This window comes from Mastomys coucha, unplaced genomic scaffold (genome assembly GCF_008632895.1).
Source record: "Mastomys coucha isolate ucsf_1 unplaced genomic scaffold, UCSF_Mcou_1 pScaffold22, whole genome shotgun sequence".
Classification (NCBI taxonomy): domain Eukaryota; kingdom Metazoa; phylum Chordata; class Mammalia; order Rodentia; family Muridae; genus Mastomys; species Mastomys coucha.
The window spans coordinates 158,109,547-158,128,046 of record NW_022196905.1 but is presented as its reverse complement, the minus strand read 5'-3'; the positions used below and the strand labels follow the sequence as shown (position 1 = coordinate 158,128,046).

Genomic DNA, 18,500 nt, shown 5'->3' with positions numbered 1-18,500 from the left:
GAGATTTCTCTGGGGAGGTAGCCAGTCAATGTTCAGGGACACAGAACAGCATCTATGTTTGTTATCTGTTCCCCGACCTCTCCAGTTCCCCTTTCAATTCCATCTTTCACACGATGGGTTAGTGAGGACCTGTACTCTGAGATCTGGTGTTTATGGGTTAGTGAGGACCTGTACTCTGAGATCTGGTGTTTGTGGGTTAGTGAGGACCTGTACTCTGAGATCTGGTGCTTATCCTCAGTGCCTGATGGACACAGGCAGGTCCACTTGTCTGTCCTGAGTGTTATTACACTGCCATTTTCACCTTGGGCCTCTCCTTCTCCACTACATCTTCCTAGCTGGCTGTGGCAGAGTGTCTGTCTTGGTGAACCACGCACAATTATGTCATTGCACACAACTCTCTGCAGCTAGTGACCAAGCTTAGAGCAGGTTCTTAAGTGAGCTTTCCATGTTGCAGATACCACTTCCCTCCCCGCGCAGGCTTCCTCCTTTAGTCTCTAACTGCACATATACTAAGGCCATGAAAATGTTCTTCTTCAAGCTCCCTGGTTTAGAGTTTGGACAAGTTGCTCCTTTCTGCCATGACTATCTTTGCCTCCTCTGCCTCACTAGATAACTATAGACCTTTCACTTCACCAGTTCAAAAACCACCAGGTAAGAGTCCCATGCTTTCCCTATGCCAATGTGACATCTTTGCTTCGAAGACCAGGAACTCTGGCTCCTTTTTATCCAATGTGATGTTCAAATCAGATTTCAACCTGTCTTCCCCTTTGCCCCTTTTTCTCCATGGCTCTCAGTATCTCCCTCCCCCCATGCACGAGAATAATCCCCATCTTATTCTTTCTGTCCCACAGCAACTGGTCTACCAAAGACTTCTCAATACTTGGATCATGCTGGCAGATAGATTAAAGGAATATATTACTTTAAAAGTCTGTCAAAAAGTCAGGAGCAGGTTGGGGTGATTCATAAGACCAGCTCTAAGGAGGACAGAATGGATCAGAACATGGCTGACCATGAAGGTAAGTTGTATCAGCTAGAAATAGACATCTCAGAGAAGACAAGCTATAGCATGACATCATGAAAGCCTCAACCCACAGGAAGTCAATGTCTAGAACACATGGCTGCAACATGGAAAAATCTCGAGGAAAATGTGGTTAGTGAAGTAAGTGAGTTCCAGAGGGACCACGGCTGAGTAGTTACATTAACAGCAGTTGTCTAAAATAATACAAAAAGTAGAATAAGGGTGACTATAGGCTGAGAAAAGGAGACAGGACTTCAGCTTGGGATGATGAGAGCAACCTGAGGCTGAATGATGGTGATAGTCTAACTATGTGCACAAGAACATAGTTGAAGTGAGATATTTCTATCATGTGGCTCTATTATGTAATCATATTCCCTCCTGAAGAACATTGGGAAACTCTTAAGACTGAAAAAGTAAACAACTAACAAATCTCAGGAAATTCCTGAAACATAAAAGATTTACAAGACCACCCACCAAGGTTATATGAGCACTAAGCTTTCTGGGGAGAAGAAACTTTTAAACTATCAAGCTGACTGCAAAATTGTCCTGGGAGCTGTGAGGTTGGGAGGCAGTGTTCCTGGGTCATTACCCATGCTGGGGCAAACATTTTAGGGATGGGGTTTATTATTTTAGCTGTCCATGCTCTGGTAAATAACTCAGATTAACTCAATTGTTCTCCAAATTGGACTTTGACAGAATTGAAGGGTGAACCTATGGGTATATCGTTGAGTATGGAGGAGACCTTTTCACTTCAGATGGAGATAACCCAGTAGTTATTGGTTCTAGGTCCTGTCCAACAAATTTGAAGAATAAATTTCATGGACAAATGGGAGATGGTGAGAGGATTTTTTTTTATTATTATAGAAAGAAAATTTAATTGAGATAGATTAAAGATATAGTTGAATTCTTGATTCTTCTGCCTCAGTCCCTGGGTGCTGGAGTTACAGGTATGTGTCACCATGCCTGGCTTCCTACCTACTTTAAATTTCTTTTTTAATTTGGAAAATGAACTGAATTAACTGAAAGGGAAGGTGTTCCCTTTAAAAGATGGAGGTCCATCTCAGCAATCCTTATCCTGGGAGCTGTTCCAGTGTACAATGACTTAACTGACCTGACCTGCGGATACATCCCAAAGTCATCTTTGATTCTTCTATGTGGAAAGAAGGAGTTCAGTTGATGAATCAGGGCACCACAGTAGCCTGATCCCGAGGATCTGACTGTGTTCTAATCTTGTTGCAGAAGTGGTGGATATGGACATAGGAGCAGCCTTTCAGTTGGTCTGCAACTGAGGACATGTAGAACATGGGAGAGCCAAGTTCCTATACTCCTGACCTGTATAGAGTAGAGAAATCTCTTTCCTTGTTATTTCTTTCTTTTTCTTTCTTTCTCTCCTTCCTTCCTTCTTTCTTTCTTTCTTTTTTCTTTTTTTTATTTTTTCGAGACAGGGTTTCTCTGTATAGCCCTGGCTGCCCTGGAACTCACTCTGTAGACCAGGCTGGCCTTGAACTCAGAAATCTGCCTGCCTCTGCCTCCCAAGTGCTGGGATTAAAGGCGTACGCCACCACCTCCCGTTTCCTTGTTATTTCTAACAGATCCTTGCCAGTGGCAACTTGACCTAGTTTCTAAGAGGAAACATCACCAAGGTAAGTTAAAAAGGTAAAATCCTCATATTAAGGGGAAGACAGAGGAAAACTACCTGTGTGCAACTTTTCTGAAAAGAAGAGTTTGTAGGGAAAATACCTCTGGTTAGAAGCAAGTGTTCACAGGACTGCCCATAGCCAGGGGACATCTTAGTGCCCAAGTTGGGTACCAAAACTATTTGTCACAGTCACAGCGACAGCAGACACTGCTGTTATTGAATACTTATAGTCTAGGGGACTCTCTCCTCAACAATACACCCATCCACCGACTTCCTTGTTCTGCCAACAGCATAGAAGAAGGACCTGACCCCAGGCTCTTCCATTCCTTGGTAAGAAAATCCTGGGTAAAGCTAATGAGAAGTATTCATTGTCATTTTTTTCTTTAAAACTTTTCTAAATTGTTATTATAATTATGTATTTTTGAGGTGGGGTCTTATTGGTGGTCTGTAACCCCTGCCTCTCCTACCCCAGCTTCTTGTACACTGGGATTATTGGAATTTAGGTTCTCCTTTAATAGTAGTTCCCAATAGTAAGCAGGTATCTAACTAAAGCTTAGAAATTCAGTTCTTACATGCTGTGCATCCCAGGATGCATGATACCAGCAGTATGTACTATGCTGGTGTCTGGTCTGTTTACCCAGGGGAAAACCTAGGGCCTCTGCTTATGCTGGATCCAAACCCTATTACTCCATGATGACCCTGGATCCTGCTTTGAGACTTGATGTCTAGTGAGAAATACGACCTATTCCAGGAACAAGTGGCATCTTAGTTCTTCTCTTTGCCATGCCAAGGCCTTACCTATGCCAGGCAGATGCCCTCTGCTGTGTCCCATTGCAACCTGTGACAACCACTAGGCCTTGGCAGTCCTGTAGCCTAAGCCAGTGGAAAAGGAAAGAAGCTCATGCTAAATCAAGAGAGACGGTTGTAGGTTCCTTGCGGGAGCGAGCTGCCCAGGGGTGCCTGTGTAGAGTCCAGCATAGCCATGGGGCAGCACCCTACATAGAAAAGAAGCACAGAAGGAGCCCCACCTGGCTCACACAGCTGGCCTGGCTCAGGGTGCTCACAGCCCGCATGTAGCTCTGGTTTCTGGACCGGAACTTCGGAGAGTTGTAGTTGACTGATGGGTCCAGGCTGTGACCGACAGGCACCTCAGTGGCAGCTTGCAGGTAGCTCTGGCTACAAAGACAGAGAAGAGAGAAATATGGTCTGTGAGCATCCAGGGAAGGGCAGAAGGTGATGGCTGCCAGTAGACACCTCAACCCCATGCTGTGGCTGGAGACACTTCCAACTGACCATCTTTAAATGGATGACTCTGCATTATGCAAATGTTCTGGGTCTTGCATCTACAAATGTGATTTGAATAAAAAGTTACAGCGCAGGAGATTTGGCAAATTGCTTTGAGACTTTTTTTTTTTTTTAAAATGGCCAGGCAGTGAGGTTGAGATCACCATCCATTAAAGAGAACACCAAACAACAGCAGAACATTAGTGGAGTCCCTCATAACTCAGACAGCAGAAGCACAAACCCAGCACCTAGATCTCAGCCCGACTCTTTGAGCACCTCATACAAATCTTGCTAGCTCATTGGCAACTTCGCACACTTTGAAAAAATTAAGGCACCACTTTAGGTTTGCTTGTTTGTTTTTTAAAGATATGTCTTTATTTTTAATCTTGTGTACACTTACGTGCTAACGTGGGATTACGAGTGCATGAGTGAAGTTTCCCACAGAGGTCAAAGGGGAACATGGAATGTCTTGCAGATGCCGTTACAGGTGGCTGCGAGCCATCCAACATGGCTTCTGGGAACTGAACTCTGCAGGAGCAATAATGCTCTTAACTGTGGAGCCATCTCTCCAGCCCCTCACTTAGTTTGAAAGTGAGCAAATTATACAGTATGAGCAAAGAGATACAGCAGGGAGTCTGGACCAATGTGTTCTCACGACGACCGACGACCGTTGTCTTCTGAGCGTCTTTAAAAGCAACATTCTCCAGCTTTCCCTCCTGTCATTTTGTAAGACATTAACATGTGGGAAATCTCGATGAATGTTCAGCATCTAGAAAGTCTGTGTAGCCTATATTTCTGGGAAATTTGGTAGCTTTCCTTTTAAATTTTATTGTCAAATTTTCCACTGTGTCATAAAAATTCATGGAGTAGTGTGGGAAGGCATTATCAATCACTCCCTCCCCTGATTTGGAGCATGATAGAGCATTAGGTTTGCTGATGCAGCTCATATGTAGAAATATTCATAAATACTAAACAGATTTAGATCCCCTCCCCATGCCTGGTGAACAAAGTAAATCCTTTCTTTTTAAATGACTCTTTCTATACTTCGGTTTACTATTTATTTCTTTATAAATGGGGCATCAGGTGCAAGTGAGGAGGCTCAGGCAGAAGGGGCTGCCAAGCCCAAACACCTGAGCTTGATCTGTAGACCCATGTGGTTGAAGGGGAGAAAGAGTTGCTGTAGGTTATCTTCTGACCTCCACATGTGCCATGAGACCGCTCCCTCAAATGAATACACTTTGCAAATGGGACATCAGAGAAAATGTATGACTTTATGAAAATCAATTTGGCAACGTTCACTAACTGTAGACTTCAAGTAATTCTGTTAAAATTAATTTTTACTTTCAAAGAAGATGAATTACCTACTCCAGTCCAACTTTCCCAGGCCTGCTTTCTTCAGGCTTCTTTCTTCCTGTGCTTATTTGCAATCTCCGATTTTTTTACTGGCCTGTCTACCATGTGCTCCTGGTGTCTTTTTCACAAGATTTCCCTACTTACTAACATCCTCATCCATACCATTCTCGAGTCATTTCTGGGACTGAGAACCATAAGAAGAGCCAGTGTCCTCTAGACCTTGGTACCCACTGTTCCAAGCCAGCGTCTGATGCCCTGACTATCAGTTCACAGCTCAGGATCCTGCTGGTGGCCCACAAGAGAACCTGAGGCCACGGTCCAGTATCTAGGGCTCTGTTTCAAATAAAAGTTCTAACTTTTTCCAAAGTTGAGCAAGCATCTGAAAAGAAGTTGCCCCTATAGGAAACCTTACAGAAATTGCTTTCTTTTAGACACAAACTCACAAGAGGTGCCATTTGCTACCGACTATCACAGCAGAGTCTCCATAGGCATTTAATTAAACTGATGGCGTAGGTCTAGAGACCATATTGCCCATGTCTGTGTTTACAGGGAGTGAAGTAAATTCAAAGTCTGACAATATGCAGTATCACCTTTTAACTCCAAGATCAAAGCTCTTGGAAAGGAGTCAGAGTGCTTGAGTCTACCCTGCTACTACATCACATCTAGCCTTCCCTTGGCATCTGCAGGGAAGTGGTCCCAGGACCCTGGGAGACCACAATCCAAGGAGGCTGATATATATTCACTTCTTCATGCACTAATCATGTCCCATGACCTACACCCCTGGCATAATTTAAATGGCCTGGCATCTTCATATTACCTACTCATATCCTTCTATACCCTTTAATTATCTTCAGATGACTAACATGCCTAACACAGTAGCTGCCGGATATCATGTAGGTATCATTTAGCAATGCCAAGGAAAGTCTCTACTTGTCCAGCAGAGAGACAGTGGCTACAGGTGACCACTCACGCTGGGGTATCTAGGGGTCATAGCGAGTTGTATCCACTGGTCATTTCACTCTCCCGGTTTCATCATGGCACTTGCCTCACACTGAATTTTAATTTTTCTTTTAAGGACTTTCTGGAATTTTAGTTTTGAATATTTCTACCTTTCATTGTTGGAATCTGTGGATTGGAACCCGGGTATAAACACCAACTATATTTTTAAAATACTGATAGAATGCCCTTGAGCCTTCCTAGGATTAATAGTGATTTTTGAAAGTATTCTAATGGTTTACCTTTGCATAATATCGTGCCTCAGATGTCACAATCTGGGCACTGGGTACTGTGGCTCAGCATGTACCTCAGGATGCTGGAGGCTGAGGCACAGGGTAATTGTAAGTTTGGGGCTAGCCTGGGCAAGAAGTTGTTTCATAAAACTAAAAGCAGCTAACCTCCAAACAAATAGACAAAAATCACACACCTGGGGACGGAGCACCAAGAGCCAACTGTGGGAGGCCCAGTGAAGCTAGGCATGCATAGGTGAGGTCCACTCCACATCACGGGGTACCAAGTCTCATGCCCTCCTTAGCAAGGCCTTGCCATTGCTCATCCGTGAGAGATTGTCCTGGAAACCCCTAACATTTTGGAGTGGACCGTCTTCCCCTTGGCCTATTCAAAGCAGTGATTTCTACTTTGTCATCTCAGTTGACAGAGTCTTGAAAAAAATAGCTTTCTACCTATGTAGGAGCGGGTGGTAGCTCTGAAAGCCGCAGAAGGAGGCCATTTTCTGGGATACTGTGTGATATTTTTGTTCTAGTTTTTGCCTTTCAAATGTTGCTCACATTAGATTGCTGTGTGTGCCTAAGTGAGACAGGAAACCCATTTTGGAATCCTCCAAGAGCGACAAAAAAATCTTCTGAAGGAAAACAATGGGCTTTCTAGCATCTCACCCCCCCTCTGTTTGCAAATTGTTCCAGGTTATTTAGGATCCAACACTGCATCTGTAGCTTTAGATCTTTATAAAAATGAGTTTGCATAACAGAATATCTGCCCATGCAAGTCTTTGAACACAGCTATTTAGACTCATGTAAATAAACTTGAAACCAAAACAAAAGAAAAGATAATGTCCTCCCTGAGTCACCTTAAAAAGCAGTGAGGAGTCGACTTGGCTTGTACTAAGGAGAAAAATAAGACAACAAGTCTTTGTGCTTGGTGTAATCTAAACACAGAGAACACCTTTTCACATTTATAAATGGAACGGGACAGGGGTAGTGCCCGTTTAGAAACAGCCGGGCTTCCCCCGCTGCCTTAAATGGAACACAGTAAACCACGTTAGGCATGAGAGCGGCTCCTCCAAGAAAGTGGAGAGAGATTCTGCTGTCTCCCAGCACATGGTTTAGACTCCCCTCATCAGCCTAGTCCCTCAGGCCACGGCGTATTTCCATATCATCCAGGTGGTTGCAGCACAAGCAATTCTCAGTCCTGGTTCAGGGCTCCTGTGAGGACAACCTGCCTACTGGCACTCCATGAGAGACCTCATGTTGACTTTGCAGCACCCCACAGTTTTGCTCTCTGTGGGCATCTCCCACTATGGAGCTCAGGGAATGCACAACTCCATTGCTTTGGTCCCCTTGTGGGGCTGGTGGTGTAGAGTTCACAGAGGGCCTGCACAATGGCTAGAGAGACATATTCTCTTTCCTGAATGGATAGCCTTCTCCACTCTGGTGGTGACTGGTTTTGAAAACCGGGGCTGCACCTCAGAGTGAGGGTTCAGGCTGTGAATCTGGAGGACAGATGTGCGGGCCATGGCATGTGGGTGTGTACCTTCCTGGCACAGAGAACTCAAGGACTCAGGGTATGTGCCCCACACCCAGTGCTGTGGCATACTCAACAAGTCTAGAGTGCCTTGGGACTCTGAGCTCCTGCTCTGACCAAGGACACCATGACAGAGACCTCCACGGAGTGCCAGCAGTGGCTACAGGTGTGCAAACCCTCTGTAGAACCAGCTGTGGAGGCATCAGAGATGCAGCTTGGGACTGGATTCCCTTATCTCAGGTGAAGTCTAGGCTCATGTGGGAAGAGGCGTGTCACCCTGGAGATGGAAGCAAACCACTGAGTCAGCCACCCTCCCTTCCGATGACCTTGACCACCCTCCCTTCCAATGACCTTGACCCTAAGCCTGACCCTACGCCTATATCTAACATTAAACCTAACAGAAACCTTAGGCTCTCCCTAGCTCTAACACCTCCTCTCTCTGCTAGGTCTCTCTGTTGCTTCATCTCATTATCTTCCCCTGTGCCGTGTCCTCTCACCTCCTGTATTGCCTGTGGCAAGCCCTCCAGAGAGAGTCATTTGCCCTGTGTACGGCAGTTCTGTATAGTGTTCCTGAGCCGTGTGTCAGGAATAGTGTAGGATCCTACCCTGCTCAGGAACACTCTAGGATGCTAAAAACTGGAACCACAGCAGAGTCCCTTGTGGAGTTCTTTGAGCATCACACAGGGGATGGGGCTCACTATACAGGAGCAGTGTCACACATAAAATGAACCACGGTGACCACCCATGGACATCATGTTTAATTTGCTAAGAAGGACATGGAGATATCTCTAGGGAAGTAGTTGTACCTATTAGTGATGCTGGAAGTTGACTGAACTGTCTCGGGACACCCCTAGGGGGCAGAGATAACAAGCCTCATCAGAGAGGAATCTGAGTTTTGGTTGAGGCTTTGCATGAACATTGGGTCTGAGCTTTATCCTTAACACCCACGTAAGCAGGATATAGGGTGTGTGCCTACAATATCAGTGCTGGGATCTGAGGTTTGCTGGCCAGCCAGTGTAGGCAATTGGTGAGTTCTAGGTTTAGTGAGAGATGCTGTCTCAAAGAATACAGTGAAGAGCAATTGAAAAAGAACCTGATGTCAACTTCTGAGCCTTCAAATGTATACACACACATGCACACACACAGACACACAGACATACACACACAGACATATACACAGATATACACACAGACACATAGATACTCACAAAGAGACACATACACAGAGATACACACACAGATATACACACAGACACACACATACAAACACACAGAGACACACATACATATATATATACACATACACACTCACACAGAGAAAGACACACACACACACAGAGATATACACACAGACACACACATACATAACACACTCACAGAGAGACACACACACAGACACACACATAGGTACAAACATACACACACTTGTACACATACATCTATCTATCTATCTATCTATCTATCTATCTATCTATCTATCTATCTATCTACCAATGATGGAGTATTATTAAGCCATAGCAAAGAATTATATTCTCCAATTTTCAGTAAAAATGGATAGTTCTGGAGGACATTATATTTAGTACAATCAAACAGATGGAGAAAGACAAATACCACATGTTCTCTGCCATTCATAGAAGATGAAAAACAAGTTGACTTGGCAGTAAGATAGTGTGTGTTAGAGACCAGGCATGATATTCATTAGGAAGGTAGGTAAGGGAAGCTGTTAGGATCAGAGTATGTGTGAATATATGTTGAAATACCACAGTAAACCCTATGGAGTTGAACAGCTGGTACACGCTGACCAAAATAAAGCAATTAGACAAACTTCTCCTTTAAGAACTTCAGCTGTGTAATGGCTGCTTTATGTAACACGTGAGACCATCACACCTGCGTCCCAGTTCTTTTCAGCTGTTCTCAGATTTCTTTCAACTGGGACCTTGCTCCCTCTTCTTGCCCTCCCTCCCCATTCTTTTCTTTCTTCATGATGGATACATTTGGTAGAGGTTTTGGGTTTTGTTATTTTCTTCTTATGAGTGCTGTTTGTACTCTGTCTGGTGCCTTGAGCTATCTGGGCTTGTGTTATGTAGGATGTGGGAGGCTCCAAGTATTGTCCAGCAAACACTCACGGTATTGTCATTTCCCATGGGCTTCAACCGAGTCCTAAACTTGATTCGGGGGATATACATTTTTCCCACGGGTATTGGGGTCTTCTCCTGTATGGTTCCATTTTTCCGCACATCTTTCCTGTCACCATGGAAACTGGAATCCCACCCTTTAATATACTAGTCCAGTAAGCTGCTGGCTTTCTGCAGAAGTCTTGCTACTTAAACCACCTGGAGGGAGAGCATGCAGGTCACATGACTGTAGAGAGCAATGGTAGAATGGGGCTTCTCTCTTCCTCCACTCTCTGATCATCTGTTTTGAACTGGTGTGTGTATATATCCCAGAGTCTGTCTTCTGTACCTAGGTTATTTCAACACAAGCCATTATTCTGGAGCTGACCTGTGTCTTTAAGCCATGCTGGCATTTGATACATGTTTGGGCAGCTTCGTGTCAGTCACTGGCTGATTCAGGGAAGTCTGTGCTGACTCCTACCATACATACACTGAGAAGCTTCCCTTGTGGTGATGTCCAGGAATGTGCCAAAGATTCTGAAGGACTGTTTGTGCCCAGGCCTCAACAACTTGTCACACAAAATTGAGTTAAGCCATCAGTCAGTCAAGTGTGGTGGTAGACACACACACACACACACACACACACACACACACACACACAGAGACAGAGAGACAGAGAGACAGACAGAGAGAAACACAGAGAGGAACAGAGAGAAAGACACAGATATACACACACACAAGGCGGGGAAGGGGGGAAAGACAGAGAGACAGAGAGAGACACAGAAAGAGACAGAGAGACGGAAAGAGACAGAGACAGAAAGACACAGACATACACACACACACACACACACACACACACACACACACACACACGGATGGCCATGCTACACCATTCTTGACTCTGTGTCTGCGTAATTGAGGCCAGCAACATTAGCTGTGAGACCATACCTCACACACTGGCAAACTGTGTACATGAAACCAACTCTAAGCTGACTTCCTTCCCATGCCTGAAGCCTTATGACTGGGCTCTGCTCCTATAAAGGTCCTTGGTGGTAAGCCACGTCCATTACAAGGTCCTATCCTGCATGGTCAGACTGTTTTCTTTCCGCTTAGTATCCTGGCAGAGCCCACATGTGTTCCTGAGGACATGTGTGGTGGCCAGCTCATTTCCTAGATGACAAGTCCCTGAGGAGGGAGGTGACATCAGGCATTATCTTGTCTTTGGAGGCCCCTCGCCTCTGCTAAAAGGCTCCCTTAGGTCCATGTCTACTGACAACACCGTTGGCTCTAAGACCTTTAGACCTTGTCATGCCTCACAAAAACTGGTCTTGCCACTAATGTCTGCCGAGGCTAGCTTGAGTGGAAGGCAGAAAGTTAATCCGGAGACAGCCCTCATTTCTGAGATATGCTGTAAAGATCCAACTTGTGACAGAGTTTCCAAACAATCTGTTTGTCTTCTAGAAAGGCACAAAACGGAAAAGGGTGAGATTATTAATCCATGTGCTCTGCTCTGTTGGCACTGGATGTGACCTCAGGGGACGATATACCTAGCCTGACTTTGTAGAAAAGAATGACTTCATTGAGAGGTGACCACATGGCTGTGGATCCCTGGCTACAGGGCAGAGCTGAGACTTTGGTGCAATGATTGTATAATTTCAAGTTCTCTCTTTACACACCTGCACTGGGTGTTCATGGCTCTATGGCAAATTAATAACTTAACAGACAGAGACGGACCGGTAGGCTGTTTTCAGAGCTTAGCACTGCTGGCTTTGGGTCACTGCTGTGTCTTTCTCTGTGTTTGCAGGCTTCATTTTTCCCTTCACGTCCTGGGTCATGGCTTTGCAGATGGAGTAGCCCTGAAATGACTCGGATATAAAAAAAATCTCAATTCACCAATTGAGCAGTTCACCCTTGGGGCAAATAAGGCCACACCCTATGTGTATATTAAAACACCTAGTGTGTACAATCTCTATAGGCTGTTACTCTTGTGAATTCAGCTCTCTTCAGCTATTGCTGAAGCTGTGAGAAGATGCTCATGGAGGACAGAAACTGCCTGATTCTCAGGCACTGATTCAAAGTCCCTGAGAATCAGGGACTTTGAAGATCATCTGAAGGGTCACACCAACCTCTGCTAGAATGTGTTTTTTACCATCTGTCCTTCAAAGGTGGGAGAAGAGGAATGCCCAGGTGAGGTCAGAGGATATGGGTAAATCTTGAGTTCCTGATTCTGAAGAAGTCATGGTTACACATGGCTTACTCCCCTAAGGGTGCAGTGTTTAGGGTCAGCAGATAGAAGTGAAGGTGAGAACTTTTCAACAGCGGAGACTATGGAATATATTGTAGGCTGATGGGCTAGCTCTGACTGGCTCTGTCACTTTGGCTTCTGTCGATAGAAGTGATGGCACCATACCATCTTGTAACAAGTGCCAAGAACAAACAGGAAAGCCACACCTCCCTGCAGCAGCTTGCCCCGGTAGCTCTGTGGTCACCACAGACCTGCCACAGACACACCCACTTGCCTACCATCTTATTTCCAGAGAGAGGACTCGGAAAGTTACGGCGTGCTTTCAAACTTCTCCTTAAAGAGACACTGCAGGTGGTTTACAGAGCAGACCACATTTGAGGGATTCACTCCACTTAGACGGAGGGTCAGGGAGCCTCTGGAGGACTGTTTAGAAATCAAGATTTTTTTTTAAAGTAATTTTATCTACAAAACATAACAAATGTGTGGAGTCTACTTTCTGGTGTTGGGAAGTGAGTGTTTTCTGCATTTAGAGGAGACCATAATTCACTGAGGATGTTCTGCCTGATAGAAGAGGCACACTTCCTGAAGAGCATGCAGCTCTAGGATGGTTCAAAAAGCAACCATGGCACCTGCAGGGAGGAGCCAGCAGCTGCCTTCCTTTCTCTGCTGTCCCATCCCTCAGTGCATACTCTGTCTGACCCAGCTCTGACTCAGGCATCTGCAGAGAAGGTGGGCTTTGGCATACCTGAAGCAAGCAAGGAAGCAGGAGTTCCAAGTTACCCTGGGTTGAGAAGAGAGGCCTCAGAAGACATCACACACTGAGGTAACCTCAGAAGACACCACACACTGAGGGGACTAGAGTTTAATAACTCTCATGGAATCTCATCAAATATTAAATGATCAAATATTGAACCACAGCTTCCTGCCAGGAAACTCTTGATACAGAAATGTCCTACCCCTCCCCAGGTCTGCTCCTTGGGCAAATATCACAGAGATGGGAAGTCTGTATGGCTCAGCTGTTGGAGCTGTGATCCGGGCCCATCTGGGTGTGGAACCGCAGGGAGCTGGGCAGCCTCCAATGCCATGGTCGTGTGGGGACACGATGATGAGTTAGCAATGACATCAGTGTCTCATCTGGAGGTTGTCAGTCTCCAGCCATGTCTGAAAGTGTGGTGAATCAGATTAGACACACAGTGAGATATGGTTCTCAGAGTTCAGAAAGGCTGGGAGACTGGAGGCTTTCTGTGACCCCCGTCCCTCATTCAAAACCACACATATAACTGAGGGTAGCCACCGATAGCACTCAGAACATACTGCTGGCCAGAAGTCTGATGACAGAAGCAGCTAGAGACCACAGTGGACAGGGGCATGAGCTCACAGCATACTCACCCCTGATCTCCGTAACTGGCTAGAGACTCGCAACACCCACTCTCCCCATGTAGTTTGATTCCTTTTAATGTTATTTGATCTATAGTGAAGGACTTTGAAAGTTGTTTAATTGGTCCTGACCTATACCTGAGCCAGAGATACAGTCCTAATTATCCCCTATCCCATGGTCCTCAGCATGCCTGAGACTCAGGCTTACTCCATTTTCTTCTCCAAGGCTGAGGACCATGTGCACCCCACTGTCTCTGCAGGAGTGAGGGCCATGTCTACCCCACTGTCTCTGCTTCATGACTGAGACCTGTCTATCCCACTGTTCTCTGCAAAAGCTGAGATACATGAGTCTACCCCTTTGTTCTCTGCAAAGCTGAGGTCCATGCCTACCCCGTGGTCTTCTGCATGGTTGACACCCTTGTCTGCCTCATTGTCATCTTCAGGGCTGACACCAACACCCATTCCACATCCTTTGTAAGGCTAGGTACATGCCTACATTACTGACCACTGTAAGACCAGGGTCCAAGTCTACTTTGCTGACCTCTGCCTATCTAGGCTTCACAAACTGAGCCTGGTCTCTTCTTACATTTCCTAAATGAGATCTTCAGTGCAGGTTTCTGGTCTGTCTGTCTGACTTTAGACTGATGTCCCAAGTGTTGGGTGTCCTCCCTGGTCCCTTGCTTATTGCTTTCCTACCCAAGACTTCAGGGAGGTTTTGCTGCCTTAGCTCTCACAGTATATGGAGCACAATCTATGTCTTTTCTTTGTCTGCTGTGCTGGTGAGGACCTTGTCACGTGAGGGGGACTGTGTTACTGGGGACCCGCCTCTGCCTTTGTGGCTTTTTCTAGAATTCCCGTTACAGTTGGAACATGATGATCATACTCATCTTCTCCAATCAATGGCTCCTTTTCTACCTCCATGAAGATAGCTATGGCTGTGCAATAACATGACCAACACACTCGGTTCTTCCACCTCCAACCTGCTGTGTTCATAACCAATGTTACTATTGTCCCCTTTGGGGAACTCTCCTTACCATACTCGACTCTTTCTACTGTGAATGGTGAGAGAGATGACTCTCTGGACTCTGAATCTCCTCAGTGGTGAGAGGTATTCCCACCTTAGGTCCCTGGCCATAGTGAACTCTGACTTCCTTGAATGGTTAGAGGTGTTTCCACCTTGAGTCACTGGCTACTGTGGACTCTGACTCCTCTGAATAGTAAGGCACATTCTCACCTTTGGTCACTGGCCACTTTAAATCTGCCTCTCAGGAAAGGTGAGGCACATTCCCATCTTGGATCATGGCCTTGCCTAACTCCGTCTACCCTGAATGGTGAGGAAGATTTTTGCCTTACATCTCTGTAAATAGCCACAAGCCCAATGTGCTCGATGTCACCCAGCATGACTGCATTATCTCTCACTTCTGCCTCCCATCATACACTGTCACATGGGCTGGTTGACCCCACCACTCTGGGAGCTTTCCTTATTCTGTTGTGGTTTCAGCATGCTCTGCACTCTATATGGATTGTTCTTAGAATCATGCCTATCTCCTTTGAGTCCCTAGACTCAGGGACTTTGATGGCCGATTTTGTCTATTCGTTACAAGTTTAGAGCAGCCTAGATCCTCTGAGATATATAGGAAATTCCAGTACTGATAAGGCTGTGATACACAGGAGCCAAGAGGATGCCTATGGGATGAAGGAGCTAGCTACTACTCTTTATTAGGGGACATGTATTCTGCTATGTCAAAATGTCTGAGTGTGTAGCCTGGCATGGTCGGTGGCACCCTGCCATGGCTCAGGCAAGTCTGATGAGATAGAGCATACAGACAAGTTGAACTAGGCAGCCAGATCTGAATTAGGAATTCATACTTCCAGCTGCATCTGGCCATGGACAGTAGGTTGTAGAAGTTTGCATGTTTCCTACTTTACTTAGGGCTTTAACTTTCAGTGTAAAGAGTCTTGATAATATACAACCTGTCTAGAAGTGGGTTATTTTTAAAAGAAACCTGATTTCAATAACATATACTATCCATAATATATCATCACTAAGAAATATCAACTGTTCTCTAATAAATCAATATTCTACTCTGTGCCATATTAATACAATCGACAAAGTTTTCTGAGCCTTGCACGTATGTTATGAACAACACTAGAGCTCAGAAATATATTCATTTATTCTTCTTATACATTGGCTTATTGGGTGAGCCCTTGCTGAAGACCTCAGTGTAGTCTTCCTGGCTCCAGGTTCATGAGACATAGCAACAGACATGATTGGCAAGGCTTGGAGGTGGGGGTAGGCAACATAGGACAACCAATGCTCAAGAGAAAAGGGAAGAAGGATAAACTAGCAAGCCAGAAAAAAGGAGTAAAACAAACAAAGAAAAGCCCACAACTAAAATCTTTACGCTAAACAGTCAAGAACCACCATTCCTTTCTTTGTGTTCTCTTGGAATATCGTTCCTCACTCCCCGGCCTGTCTTCAGGCCGGAAGTATTTCCTGAGGACAGGCCATAAGCTTTCTTTACTCTCTGGTTTTTGCTCCTTTTGCTCCTGACTGAATTATTTGTCGTGGCTTCTGCCTCTGGGTTTTCCGACTCAGTGCCTGCTTGACCTAGTCTGCCATGGAATGGGAAGCCTTTTCGGTTCAGCTGTTATCTTCACGATGCTTTGTTGTCCTTGGATGCTCGCTCTGTTGAAAGCCACTTTTGTCGACTACTTTCTCAGCTGCACTGACGAGCACTTCATGACAATTATTTGGAACTCTCTGTTAGATGGATTACATACCCCGTCTTCTCTGCACTTGGTTTCTAGTTCTGCTGTTTGTCATTTTTGCTTTTTTGCCTTCCTTGCCTTTATGTGTTGGTGTCTACACATTAGGGGAGTCAGGATCTTCTCCTAGCCTTGCCTCACATGAAAAGAACCGCAGTCTGTTCGAGCAGAGATTCTGGGTGTCTCTGCCAACCTTCCCTTCTTAGTGAGGAGTAGGCTCCTTTGGGCCTGCTTGCTTTCTGCTGAATAGGAGGAAGAAGCCATAACACTGATTAGACCAAGCCACAAGCTCACTTCCAAGAGAGCTACAAGTTGCCTGACCCAACAAAGTTTCAAGTGTTAAAGAGATGTGAGCCTTGGCAAGGCAGCGGTATTGGGAACGTGTGGCAACCTTTCTCTCCAAAGGAAACTTATTGCTGGGATTCTTACCTGCTCTGTGTGAGGCAGGGTGAGGACATATCTCCTACCCCCAGACACCATTTCCATTATATCGAGGAAGCTGGACTCTGCAGATCATTCAGATTTCTAAGTCAGAAGCCAGACCTCTAAGGAGCCTGTTGGAGAAGTTGGTATGGCATCCTTGCCAACCACCCCATTTCTTCCTTGGGATGAGAGGTAGGGCATCTCTTCTGACATCATGGCACTGTGCCAAGGGGCATGGATTCTTGTGAAACTCTACCATCATCTCAGTTTGGCCTTATGAGTGCCTGAGATGTTCAGGTAACTCTCTGCTGGTTTCTGGATTTATCCTTCAGGGGAAGTATCCATAAGCTATTGCTCAATTGGAATGTTTGTGGGGAAAATGTTCAGGTCCTCCTCCTCCACTCTCTTGTTGATATCACTTCAAGGTTGTATTTAGTATAGCATTATTTAATGGTAGATGCTGAGTTTAATAAATAATTTGCACACTCTATAGCATTAATGTAAAAGGCAATAGGAGGAACTCCCATCTGTGCCACTGGTATATGAGATGACCAAGTATTCACTCACTGTGTACACATGCAAGCTAAGGTGTCACCGCACCAGTGTAGTAAAGCCACTCTGCTGCCGTAGCTGCTTAGCAATGCTCCCTGGACATGACAGTCTGACAGTGACTGTGGAACAGAGAAAGAAACAAGTACTCAATGCCTTTATGACCAAAAAATAGTATTAATTTAATCAGAGAGTAGAAAGAAATGCTAATAAGCCAGGTATGGCAGCACAAAGTTGAAATCTTAATCCTTGGAGCCTGAAGCAGAAGAATGGAAAGTACCAAACTAGAATGGCTATAGAGTGAGAGCTTGCTTCAAGAAAGGAAAAAGGATTGCAGGAAAACCATGCAACAAAGATATAGTAACTGTACCAAATTGAACAACAGGAAATGAAAAATGAAAAATCTCACAAAGGAGATATGCCTTGGTGGAAAATCCTGCACATGGACCAAGGCACTGGAAGGAAGGAAAGCCTTGTGAGAAGCCCTGGCTGAGGACAGAAGGTATGATGGTCCCTCCAGTCTGGATGGGATTCTGAGATGCCACATTAAGTTGTGTGAGGCACTGTGCTATGGGGTCACCCCACAGATGTCTGGGATGTCTTTCTTGAGCGAAAGAACAGGAATAAAGTCAGGAGAGATGCTGTTTGGGAGAGGAAAGAAAGAGGATGCTGGGTCATTTATCATTCCATAAATACTGGAGAAAATGAGGCTGGGGTCTAACTCCATCATGGTGATGGGGCCAGGAGTGAGCAGGGGGAAGATGGACATCAAATGGGTCTTTGTACATCGCACATCATTTAGCTTCTCAATTGCTAGTACTGGGGTAAAGAGAGACAATAGAGATAGGAGGAGAGGAAAGTAGAGAGAGAGAGAGGGAAGTAGGGAGGAAGGAAGTGAAGGATGGAGGAAAAGAGGAAGGAAGGAGGAGAAAGGAACAGATTATAAAACCATGTGTAAAGATTTGGCACAGG

At 45.2% G+C, this 18,500-nt stretch overlaps 1 protein-coding gene across 3 annotated transcripts in view; it reads right to left on the bottom strand.

Annotated features, from left to right (window-relative positions):
* Dlgap2 (DLG associated protein 2) overlaps positions 1 to 18,500 on the bottom strand; it is a 663,305-nt gene that overhangs the window by 58,658 nt on the left and 586,147 nt on the right. For all 3 annotated transcript variants that reach the window (XM_031339174.1, XM_031339172.1, XM_031339173.1), the window contains exon 7: positions 3,686 to 3,833. In XM_031339174.1, coding sequence (XP_031195034.1) covers positions 3,686 to 3,833 — 148 coding nt within the window. The remainder of the gene's footprint in view (positions 1 to 3,685; positions 3,834 to 18,500) is intronic.